The sequence below is a fragment of the Hyperolius riggenbachi genome, chromosome 3, assembly GCF_040937935.1.
Source record: "Hyperolius riggenbachi isolate aHypRig1 chromosome 3, aHypRig1.pri, whole genome shotgun sequence".
Classification (NCBI taxonomy): Eukaryota; Metazoa; Chordata; class Amphibia; order Anura; family Hyperoliidae; genus Hyperolius; species Hyperolius riggenbachi.
The window spans coordinates 331643339-331656008 of record NC_090648.1 but is presented as its reverse complement, the minus strand read 5'-3'; the positions used below and the strand labels follow the sequence as shown (position 1 = coordinate 331656008).

The window sequence follows — 12670 nt, the reverse complement described above, 5'->3', positions numbered from 1 at the left end:
CTGTTTTTTGTATGAAAGTCTGTGTCAGGGTTGTATCAATGCAGTTATTGCTTCAGGGTCATCTGCTATTTTTAAAAATGTAATGCGTTCTGTTAAGAAAGACATGACTGACACTTTGGGGAAATTTAAAGATTCTATTTTGTCGGTCTCTGCTGAGACCCCTGTTGCTGGTCCTTCCTCTGCACCAGTGGTCCCTATTGATTCCAATCCCACTACTAACGTTGTCGGGTTGTCTGACGGCGAACCCCCGGCAATTCCTCCTCTGGCTCCGGGTGATATGTTTGGGGTTCCGGAGGGAGAGGAAGAGGAGGACAGGGAAACTTGGTCCGATTTAGAGGAGGGGGAAACTCTTCAATCTGATGAGGAGTCAGATGAAGAGTTAAAAAAACCAGCAAGATTTTTGTTTAATACTGATGAAATTAACGATTTACTTAAAGCGGTCTACACTACCGAACAGATTCCGGAAATCCAAAGAGAACTTTCGGTCCAGGATCAAGTTTATTCTGGTTTGGCTCAGCAAACTGGGAGAGTGTTTCCTTTCCACCAATCCCTTAAGGATATTATTACATCGCAATGGCAGGAGCCGGAGCGGCGGTTATTTATACCTAAATTGGCAAAAAGGAAATACCCATTTGCTCAATCAGATATGGATAAATTTGTTAAATGTCCTAGAATCGACGCTTCTTTATCCAAGCACTCAAAAAATGCGGACCTCTCCTTTGAGGACGCGGGGGTTCTCAAGGATGCTTTGGATAAAAGAATTGATTTGCTTCTAAAAAAAAAAGCATGGGAATCTGCTTCTTTTGCTTTTTTGCCTAGTGTGGCCGCTACTTGTATTTCCAGAAATTTAAAAATTTGGATGGAAAATTTTAGTATCACACGTAGTGTTGGGCGAACAGTGTTCGCCACTGTTCGGGTTCTGCAGAACATCACCCTGTTCGGGTGATGTTCGAGTTCGGCCGAACACCTGACGGTGCTCGGCCAAACCGTTCGGCCATATGGCCGAACTAAGAGCGCATGGCCGAACGTTCCCCGAACGTTCGGCTAGCGCTGTGATTGGCCGAACGGGTCACGTGGTTCGGACCCGAACGCGCTCTGATTGGCCGAACTGTCACGTGGTTCGGGTAAATAAATACCCGAACCACGTCATATCTCCGCCATTTGTCTGTGGGTTTAGCTTTGGGTAGGCAGGCAGGGTAGTTCGCGCTCCAGCCACGCTAGCCAGGGTCCCCCCCAGTCATTGTGTGTCGCTGCTGGGAACAGTAGTACACCGCTCGTTCAGCCACACTATATAGCATTCTGTGTACTGTTCTGTGTCTGCTGGGAACAGTAGTACACCGCTCGTTCAGCCACACTATATAGCATTCTGTGTACTGTTCTGTGTCTGCTGGGAACAGTAGTACACCGCTCGTTCAGCCACACTATATAGCATTCTGTGTACTGTTCTGTGTCTGCTGGGAACAGTGGTACACCGCTCGTTCAGCCACACTATATAGCATTCTGTGTACTGTTCTGTGTCTGCTGGGAACAGTAGTACACCGCTCGTTCAGCCACACTATATAGCATTCTGTGTACTGTTCTGTGTCTGCTGGGAACAGTGGTACACCGCTCGTTCAGCCACACTATATAGCATTCTGTGTACTGTTCTGTGTCTGCTGGGAACAGTGGTACACCGCTCGTTCAGCCACACTATATAGCATTCTGTGTACTGTTCTGTGTCTGCTGGGAACAGTAGTACACCGCTCGTTCAGCCACACTATATAGCATTCTGTGTACTGTTCTGTGTCTGCTGGGAACAGTGGTACACCGCTCGTTCAGCCACACTATATAGCATTCTGTGTACTGTTCTGTGTCTGCTGGGAACAGTGGTACACCGCTCGTTCAGCCACACTATATAGCATTCTGTGTACTGTTCTGTGTCTGCTGGGAACAGTAGTACACCGCTCGTTCAGCCAGACTATATACCATTGTTTACTGACACTATATAGCAGACTATATAGCATTGTGTGTACACCGCTCAGCCAGACTATATACCATTGTTTACTGACACTCTGTGTACACCGCTCAGCCAGACTATATACCATTGTTTACTGCCACTCTGATTCTGCTGGGAACAGTAGTACACCGCTCGCTCAGCCAGACTATATACCATTGTTTACTGACACTATATAGCAGACTATATAGCATTGTGTGTACACCGCTCAGCCAGACTATATACCATTGTTTACTGACACTCTGTGTACACCGCTCAGCCAGACTATATACCATTGTTTACTGCCACTCTGATTCTGCTGGGAACAGTAGTACACCGCTCACCCGCCACTGTATAGCATTGTGCTCTGTGTCACTGCTGACAATAGTGGTACACCGCTCACCCACCACTGTATAGCATTTCTGTACTGCCACTGTACTGCTGCCAGTCAGCGTGTACTTTAAGTGAAATGAGGAAGAAATCCGGTGAAAGAGGGAGGGGCAAGGGAAGAGGTGTTTCCCCTGACGGTTCACGTACAGGCCACAGGGGAGCACCCAAGAAAACCCACTCAATACTGCCCATGTTGTCCAGGACAACAACCCTCACAGATCCAAAAGAACAGGACCAGATAATTACTTGGATGACCTCTCAAGCGTCCAGCAGTGGGTTAAGCAGCACCAGCACATCACGCACGAGGTCCGAGTCCTCAGCCAGTTAAAGTCTGGGCTTTCTTTGAAGACTGCACTGAGGATGTTACCATGGCGATTTGCAAGGTGTGCAAGACCCGCCTGAGCAGGGGGAAAAGTATTAACAACCTCTCCACCACCAGCATGAGCCGCCACATTCTATCCAAACATCCCACTCTGTGGGCAAACGCGGCAGGACAGGGTACCACCGTACCACCAGCAACACTGCCTCCCTTGGGTTCACCAGACTCACCACCAGACCCGCCTCAGCAGCAGCAGTAGCCCAGCCATTGCGTGGTTCACAACATTCACAAACATCAGACGATGCTGACACTGTCACTTTCCGGACTAGTGCTCTTGAGGTCTCCCAGTGTTCATCAAACACAACAACCAACAGCCCTTCGGTGTGCAGTGCTACGGTTGAGTTGTCTGTCTCTGAGATGTTTGAGCACAAGAGGAAATTGCCAGCAAATGACCCGCGGGCCGTGGCAGTAACAGCCAGCCAGCATAGCCAAGCTTCTGGCCTGCGAAATGCTGCCATATCGAGTGGTGGAGACAAACAGCTTCAAGGGCATGATGTCAGTGGCCATCCCACGTTACGTGGTTCCCAGCCGCTACCACTTTGCGCGCTCTGCAGTGCCTGAGTTGCATGAGCACGTGGTCAGCTAAATAACCCGAAGCTTGAAGAATGCCGTTGCCTGCAAGGTTCACCTCACCACTGACACCTGGACAAGTGCGTTCGGCCAGGGTCGATACATCTCCCTTACCGCGCACTGGGTGAACCTTGTGGAGCCTGGCAGTGATTCCTCACCTGCTACGGCGCGGGTGTTGCCCACGCCGCAAACAGCTGCACCGCCGTCCCTCCCACTGGATAACAACAGCAGCACCTACCTCTCTGACTCCTTCTCCTCCAACGCATCTCAAAGCTGTACCTCATCCGGAAACGCTAACCCAGCACCAGAAGCAGTAGGATCGTGGAAGCAGTGCAGCACAGCTGTTGGCATGCGTCAGCAAGCGTTGCTGAAGCTGATCTGCCTTGGGGATAAGCAGCACACAGGGGAGGAAATTTGGAGGGGAATAAAGGAACAGACGGATTTGTGGCTGGCACCGCTGGACCTGAAACCGGGCATGAAGCTAGACACCTGGCACGAACTGGCAATGTACGCAATAGAGGTGCTGGCTTGCCCGGCAGCCAGCGTTATGTCGGAACGCTGTTTCAGTGCTGCCGGAGGCATCATCACAGATCGGCGTATCCGCCTCTCCACAGAAAATGCAGACCGTCTGACTCAAATTAAAATGAATCAATCCTGGATTGGAAACGACTACGCAACACTCCTGGACCCCAACCAAGTAACATGACCGATGAACATCTGGGATGGTTTAGCGTTTCCGGTCCCTGTTTATTGAACCTCTCATCTGTATTACATTTATGACTGCATGGCGGCAAAAAGCATTGCTGCTATATCCGCACGCTTTTTGTCCTCATGCAAGGCCTGGGTTGTTGTGTCTCACAAAGCGTGGCCTTCTCCTCCTGCGCCTCCTCCTGTTCCATCACGTGTGCTGCTGCTGCTGCTGCTGCTGGGTTACCGTTGCCGGTCCCTGTTTATGGAACCTCTTATCTTTATTACATTTATGACTACATGGCGGTACAAAGCATGCTATCCGCACGCTTTTTGTCCTCATGCAAGGCCTGGGTTGTTGTGTCTCACAAAGCGTGGCCTTCTCCTCCTGCGCCTCCTCCTGTTCCATCACGTGTGCTGCTGCTGCTGCTGGGTTAGCGTTGCCGCGTGGTCCCTGTTTATTGAACCTCTTATCTTTATTACATTTATGACTACATGGCGGTACAAAGCATGCTCTCCGCACGCTTTTTGTCCTCATGCAAGGCCTGGGTTGTTGTGTCTCACAAAGCGTGGCCTTCTCCTCCTGCGCCTCCTCCTGTTCCATCACGTGTGCTGCTGCTGGGTTAGCGTTGCCGCGTGGTCCCTGTTTATTGAACCACTTATCTTTATTACATTTATGACTGCATGGTGGTACAAAGCATGCTATCCGCACGCTTCTTGTCCTCATGCAAGGCCTGGGTTGTTGTGTCTCAAAGCGTGGCCTTCTCCTCCTGCGCCACCCTCCTCCTGTTCCATCACGTGTGCTGCTGCTGGGTTAGCATTACCGGTCCCTTTTCCTGGAACCTCTTATATGTATTACATTTATGACTGCATGCCGACAAAAAGCATGTTACCTGTGCAAAGAAAACAGACATTTCCCGCATTTAAAAGACAGTTTTCCCTTTGAAACTTTAAAATCGATTTTCTCAAAAACTATAAGCTCTTTTTGCTAAATTTTTTTTTCCTCTTGTACCCACTCCCAAGGTGCACATACCCTGTAAATTTGGGGTATGTAGCATGTAAGGAGGCTTTACAAACCACAAAAGTTCGGGTCCCCATTGACTTCCATTATGTTCGGAGTTCGGGTCGAACACCCGAACATCGCGGACATGTTCGGCCTGTTCGGCCCGAACCCGAACATCTAGATGTTCGCCCAACACTAATCACACGTGACTTCAGGTAAAGCCTTAAGTACTTACGTGAAATCACTCCCGGTAGTTTTGAGATCGGTGGCTTTTTTGGCAGACGCAGCGGTTGAAATTATTAGAATTTCCGCTCGTACTACGGCGAGAAAGGGAAACAATTCCCTACTAAGCGTAAGAATTTTCAATTTAAGAAACAAAGTATTTTCAAAAGGCCAGGGCAGGACCAATCCAAATCTCAAACTCAGCACAGGAAATGGTCCTTTCCAGCAGGCAAAGGGAAAGGGGGCTTTGCACTCGCAAACCCAGCAACCCCAAAGAAAGAGCTATTTAACGTACAGGAAATTCAGAATGGAGAACATAGCGTCGGTAAAATCTCTTCTTCAGGGAGAGGAATACTTCGTATCAATAGATTTACAGGACGCATATTTACACGTCCCGATTGCCCGGTCACACCAAAAATATCTAAGTTTCGCGGTTCAGATGAAGGACCGGTGTCTTCATTATCAATTTCAGGCACTTCCTTTCGGGATTGCAACCGCTCCCCGGATTTTTACGAAGGTTTTGGCAGAGGTCATGAAATTTCTAAGACTACAGGGGATACAAATAATTCCCTACTTAGACGACCTATTAATTTTTGCCAAAACTCAGGAGACTCTAATCCAGCACAGAGATCAGGTGATTCAGACTCTAACACAATTGGGGTGGATCATCAATTATCCAAAATCTCATCTAGCACCAACCCAAACAATTGTATTTTTGGGATATGTGATCGATTCTGTCAGGGGCAGGATTTTTCTGCCATCAGGGAAGATATAGAAGTTACAGTCAGAGTTGAGAGATCTTTTACTGTCTCAGGAAACGTCCATCAGAGACATAATGAAAGTATTGGGGTTAATAACGGCAACACTTCCAGCAGTCACGTGGGCACAATTTCACGGTCGAAGTCTACAGAGATGGTTGTTAACAATCTGGGACAAAACTCAGGAATCCTTAGAACAGGTAGTTCAGATCCCGGGTCAGGTAAAACAAAGTTTCCATTGGTGGCTGGATGCCTCCAATCTGATAAAGGGCAGAGTGTGGAGACAGGAAGACCCAGTGAGAATCCACACGGATGCAAGTGCCTGGGGTTGGGGTGCTACTGTATTAGGTCACCAGGCTCAAGGAACCTGGTCCAAGAGGCTGGCAGGAAGTTCATCCAATCTCAGGGAGCTTCGAGCAGTTTTGGAGGCGTTTTTTGCCTTCCAAGTTTTGATTCGGAACAAACATGTTCTAGTATTTTCCGACAACATTTCCGCGATTGCGTATCTCAACAAACAGGGGGGCACCCGATCCCCGAGTCTGTCTCTTCTGGCAACAGAGATTTTCGGTTGGGCAGAGACAAATCTGCTGTCAGTCGAAGCAATTCACATAAAAGGAGCGCTGAATGTGGAGGCGGACTATTTGAGCCGCCACGAGCTCGATCAAGCAGAGTGGGAACTGAATCAAGAAGTGTTTCTTTGGATAACAGAGAAATTGGGCATTCCAGAGATAGATCTGTTCACTTCCCCAAACAATGCAAAGATTCCTCAATTTTTCTCTCTCCACAGCAGTTCAAGCTCTCTGGGATTGGATGCGCTTTCAGAACCATGGACATTCAATCTAGGTTACGCATTTCCGCCCCTGAACCTAATCCCGCGGGTTTTAGACAAAGTACAGAAGGAGAAAGCTTGTGTAATACTGATAGCGCCTCTTTGGCCCAAGAGGGGGTGGTTTGCCACTCTCTTGAGTCTGTCAGGTCAGTCGCCGTTACCACTTCCTCTGAGGTCAGATCTTCTGCGACAGGGTCCTTTAGTGCACCCCAAGCCAGAGTTGTTCAAGCTGGCAGCATGGATCCTGAGAGGTTAATGCTAAGAAACAAAGGGGTATCAGATAAGGTGATAGATACCCCGCTGAGGTGTAGAAAACCCATTACTCACAAAATATATAGGAAAGTATGGAAGGTTTTTGGGTCACGGTGTGTTTCTCATAATAGGGTACAGACTGAGATTGGGACTATTCTGGATTTTTTTCAGAGTGGGCTGGAGATGAATTTATCTCTAAGTACGCTGAGGGTACAGTGTTCGGCATTGTCTATTTTGCTAGATAGACCCTTGGCACAAGAAAGGCTAATCAAAGATTTTTTTCGGGCTATTCAGAAATCCACGCCTATCAAGCAAAAAATAGTACCGCAATGGGATCTTTCTTTAGTTCTCAATATTTTGACCAGACCTCCATCTGAACCCATCGATGAAATCGAGCTAAAATTTTTGACGCTGAAAGTGATTTTTTTAGTTGCAATTACGTCAGCTAGAAGACTAGGTGATCTTCAAGCTTTATCCATTAAGGATCCTTTTTTGACTATTTTTCCGGACAAGGTTGTCCTACGTTTAGATCCTAATTATTTACCGAAAGTCTCTTCGGAATTCCACAGGTCACAAAATATTGTGCTTCCTTCGTTTTGTGATCAGCCTTCTTGTGCCAGGGAGTCTGAATTTCATTGTCTGGATGTCAGGAGAGCTATAGTAGCTTATTTGACAAGAACTAGAGAGTTTAGGAGAACCTCTCATTTATTTATTTTGTACGGATCAAAAAATAAGGGACAGCATGCTTCGAGACAAACCATGGCTAAATGGTTATGTGAGGTTATTTCATTAGCCTACAAGATTTCAGACTCCACTCCACCAGACAATATTAATGCACATTCAACCCGTTCCATTTCCACGTCTTGGGCTGAAAGAGCGGGGGCTACGGTTCAGCAGATATGTCAGGCGGCGACCTGGGCAAGTCCTTCCACCTTAGTCAAACACTATAGAGTGGATGTACTGTCGCAACAGGATTTGTCGTTTGGCAGGAAAGTGCTCCAAGCTGTAGTCCCTCCCTAGGTGGGTTAATTACTTTTGTATCACTCCTAAGGACGTGTCCCAGCTGAGGGATGGAGAAAGCACCTGCTAGACCTACCGGTAGCGGTGTTTCTGTCCTGAAGCTGGGACACTGTCCGCTACCCTACCCTTTTTTCTTCGCACTTTCCTTGGGGCCAGTTGTTTAGGGGTCACTAGGAGGTGCTTCGCTCCTCTCTTCTTTCCTGGTGTTCCGGTCGTTTACTTTTTTTATGCACTGAGGTTAGAGGGAGGGCGGGAGCTTTTAATCCTTTTTTTCTGTGTGTTTCAACAGGTGTCTGGGCGTGCCCAAACTCCTAAGGACGTGTCCCAGCTTCAGGACAGAAACACCGCTACCGGTAGGTCTAGCAGGTGCTTTCCAACTGCCAGGAAAGCAGTATCTCTCTCTGTGCATAGAACTTTCAGTAACGAACATTCCGTACAGATCATCTGGCAGAACTAAAGATGTCACCACCAGTGGCTGAAAGGGTACTGGTTAAGGGCTCTGCCTCTGACACAGGGGACCAGGGTGCGAACCTCTACTCTTTTTTTGTTCAGTAAGCCAGAACCTATTCAGTAGGAGACCTTGGGCAAGACTTCCTAACATCGCTACTGCCTATAGAGCGCGTCCTAGTGGCTGTAGCTCTAGCTTTGCGTGCTCCAGAAGAAAAATGCAATATAAATGTCCCGTGTCTGTGTAATACATTTCAGAATGTAAATCAGGGAGCAGAAAGATTTCAGACATTGACTAAATCTACAAATAAATATTGTAAATAAGCAATTTTATTAATCATGTAATTTTCACTACAGTTCCTCTAACTTTCATGGCTCACTTTTTTTTTTTTTTTTATAAACCTTCCTATTCTCAACAAAATTAATGGGTTTTAACTGGCAGCAGCTTCTAATGCCATGGAAAGGCTAGCTTTATATGTTTGTGTTCAGATATCTTTGAAACATGTTATAGTATTGAATGTTTTTAACTTAATTATGTTGAGTGACATTTTTCCGCCAGTCTCTAATTGGAGTCCATTATTATCAGCTTAATTATCTGTCCACAGGGACTGCGGGCGTTTGGGAAGTATTTGCATTACCCAGCCCTTTCATCCTGTGAAAAAATGTTTCTCCTATACATATTCAGTAAAGGGTATAGGGAATTTCTATTGGCTTTTCACTTTTATCTCAGTCTGATGAGTCTCTTGTGATGTTTAATATATTCCTAACAAATGAATAATCCAATCATGATTTTTATTTTATTCTCCTCCAGACAGATACTCTCATGTTGCTATCTCTGTAGAAACTGATGTTTGTAAATTACCTTCTTTATTTTGTAGTAAATACAGCTTGTTTAGTATTGTGAAGACCAGTTCCCTTAGGTCAAAAGCTCTTGAACTGGTTAAAGTGGATCAGTTTACATCAGGGGGAGATGAGACACATTAGAACTTATGGTATTTTTTTTAGATGTATTTCCAAACACTTGCACTGCATTGTAGGGAGTTCATGACCATTTAAATGGCTTCCTACTGCAAAAGTATTCACACCCTTTGGCATTTTTCATGTTTTGCTGCCTGAGCGTTTGTACCATGGTACCATTTCATTGACAGAACATGCCTACAACTTTGAACATGTGCTATAAGTTTTATTGTGAATCATACAACAAATAGGAGAAAGTAACTGAATACTTAAAGGGAACCTGAGACGAGAATTCTCGTCTCAGGTTCCAAACTTACCTGGGGATTCCTTAACCTCCTTGGCGGTCTAATTCCTCCAGCAAGGAGGCAGCGCAGCACTTAATTTTTTAATTTTATTTATTTTTTAAATCATGTAGCAAGCCCAGGGCTCGCTACATGATAGCCGCTGAGCAGCGGCACCTCTGCAGCCACTCCGATCGCTTCCGGCGATCGGAGTAAGCAGGAAATCCCGTTCAGAATGGGATTTAATGCTGGGCTTCCCCGGTCGCCATGCCGACGGGGCAGGATGACGTCACCGACGTCGGGACGTCATAGGGAATCCCGATCCACCCCTCAGCGCTGCCTGGCCCTGATTGGCCAGGCTGCGCAGGAGTCTGGGGGGGGAGGCGGCTCGGCGCGGCGGATCGGCGGCGGGGTGGCGGCGGCGATCGGAAGTTACAAACAGCTAGTAAAGTGCTAGCTGCTTGTAACAAAAAAAAATTATGCAAATCGGCCCAGCGGGGCCTGAGAAATCCTCGGGATAACCGGCAAGGAGGTTAAAGGGAAGGTTCAGGGACTAACAAAAAATAAAAAATAAAAATCCATATCCACTTACCTGGGGCTTCCTCCAGCCCGTGGCAGGCAGGTGGTGCCCTCGGCGCCGATTCACAGGCTCCCGGTGGCCGAACCGCCCTGGCCAGGCCGGCGGCCAGGTCGGGCTTCGTCTGCGCTCCATTGTGCATTTCATGCCGGCGTGCTGACGTCATCGGACGTCCTCCAGGCTGTACTGCGCAGGCTCAGTAGTTCTGAGCCTGCGCAGTACAGCCTGGAGGACGTCCGATGACGTCAGCGCGCCAGCGTGAAACGCACAATGGAGCGCAGAAGAAGCCCGACCTGGCCACCGGCCTGACCAGGTCGGGTCAGCCACCGGAGACCACCGGGAGCCTGCGGAGCGGCGCCGAGGGCACCTCCTGCCTGCCACGGGCTGGAGGAAGCCCCAGGTAAGTGGATATGGTTGTTTTTTTTTTTTTTTTTTTTTTTTTTTTTTGTTAGTCCCTGAACCTTCCCTTTTTAAGCCTCCTTAAAGTGGCCCCAAATTAAAAATGCAAGATTTCAAAAATAAAATCTATTTTCTAAATTATAATAATAAATGGCAGCCTTTTTTTCAGCTGAATGATGACTAATTTAAAATATTTGACATTTATTGGAGAAACCCCTCCCTTCCTTTCAAATTGCCGGGACAGGATCCGGCAAACTGGTGGAGTAGATGGTGTCCAGCAAAGGAGGAATTGCTAATAGCTGCCACCTGTATAACCCTAGTTATGAAAAGAGAAGGGTGAAAGGCAGTCACTGAAATGCTCATAGGCTTGAAGGAGTGTTTATTTATCTTTGTATGTGTCAGAGTGGTGCAACTAAATATTTTGAATTAAAAAAATGTTTGGTTTGGGTCCGCTTTAAGGCCTCTTGCCCCTCGCCGTCTCCCCGGATGGCTCCAATCCCCGGCAATTAAGACTGAAAGCCTGGACAAGTCGCGCTTCATCACACATGCGTGGCCCGGCCAGTTGTGCTCCCCGTGTCTCTCCCACAGCTGGGAGCATTCTGCGTCTGCACAATAGTACTGTGTAAGTGCAGAACACTCCCAGCCATGGGAGCGAGATGGGGAGCGTTCCTGGCTGGGCATGTGCAACAAAGCAAGACTTGACCAGGCTTTCAGGCTTAATTGCCGGGGACCGGAGCCACCCAGGGAGACGATGAGGAATGAGGGGGCCTAAGGAAGCCCCAAGTATGGTACCTAAGACTCTTCTCATTTCAGGTACACTTTAAGTCTTTATAAATATTTACCACCCCCTAAAGTCAATACTTTGTAGAACCACCTAAATTATTCATTTCTACGTGCTGTCTACCTGCACAAATAAACATGTCATTGGGCATTCAGGCAGTTCTAGGCTCCACGTGCTGCAGGGTTCCACCACTCACTATGGCCTCAATTCACTAAGCTTATCACCTGTCTTTAATAACATTTCTAGAGTTGTTACCATGGTGATAAGGCATGTAGTATTCAGGCAACATTTTACCTCATGCAAACCTAAAGTTAACTCTTCTGTCTTTAAGTTAACTCTCCAATCCTTAAAATAACTCCAGAGTTAAAGACAGGCTGTTAATTAACTGCGTGTGAAAATAACTACAGAGGAGGTAACTTAAGGAATGAAGAGATAAGATAACTCTCTCACTGTGTGGAGGCAAGTTTTCTCTTGCTTTATTATCTCCAGCATGATCTTAGTGAATTGAGGCCATTCATGTCTGCTATGGCTCTTGTTCCTGTATACCCTTGCTAGTGCTTGCTAGAGGAGGCTGGAATAATGAGGGTCCGTCCCGAGGAAGGAGGCCAGATTTCTTCAGGTGAATCTATCTGTGCTCTCTTTAAACATCAGGTCATGTAGTGGAATGAATTAAAGGGAATATCTGCAAGATTGTTTCATGCAGATTGGCTGAATGTTTGTCTGTTTTGTAATCCTAAATCAGCATGAACAACCACCATTCATATATTGGTAAACCATTCTTTTAATCAGCAATATGATTTTGTTTCAGGTTTACTGGAGGAGAACTTAACGTTTGTTACAATGCTCTTGATCGCCACATTGAAAATGGAAGAGGAGACCAAATTGCTGTTATACACGACAGTCCCGTTACTGACACGAAGGAGAATATTACTTATAAAGATGTTTATGCCCAGGTAACATCTGTGTTCTTCAAAGCATAGTTACAGAACAGTTTGATTCTCACACCTCAGGGTGGTTTCACACTGGGGCAGCGTGGTGCAGTAATTTTAGATCCCCACTCCACAGGTCAATGAAAGTCTATGGGAACTTCATACTGTGGCACGAGGTGGTGGAAGTGACATAATCGCTGCATGCCCGACGCAAGGA

The 12670-nt window shown here is 47.0% G+C and overlaps 1 protein-coding gene across 1 annotated transcript in view; it reads left to right on the top strand.

The window, feature by feature from the left end:
- ACSS3 (acyl-CoA synthetase short chain family member 3) overlaps positions 1–12670 on the top strand; it is a 212379-nt gene that overhangs the window by 101623 nt on the left and 98086 nt on the right. Inside the window, exon 2 of the mRNA XM_068276864.1 lies at positions 12333–12477. Within this exon, the coding sequence (XP_068132965.1) occupies positions 12333–12477 (145 nt within the window). The remainder of the gene's footprint in view (positions 1–12332; positions 12478–12670) is intronic.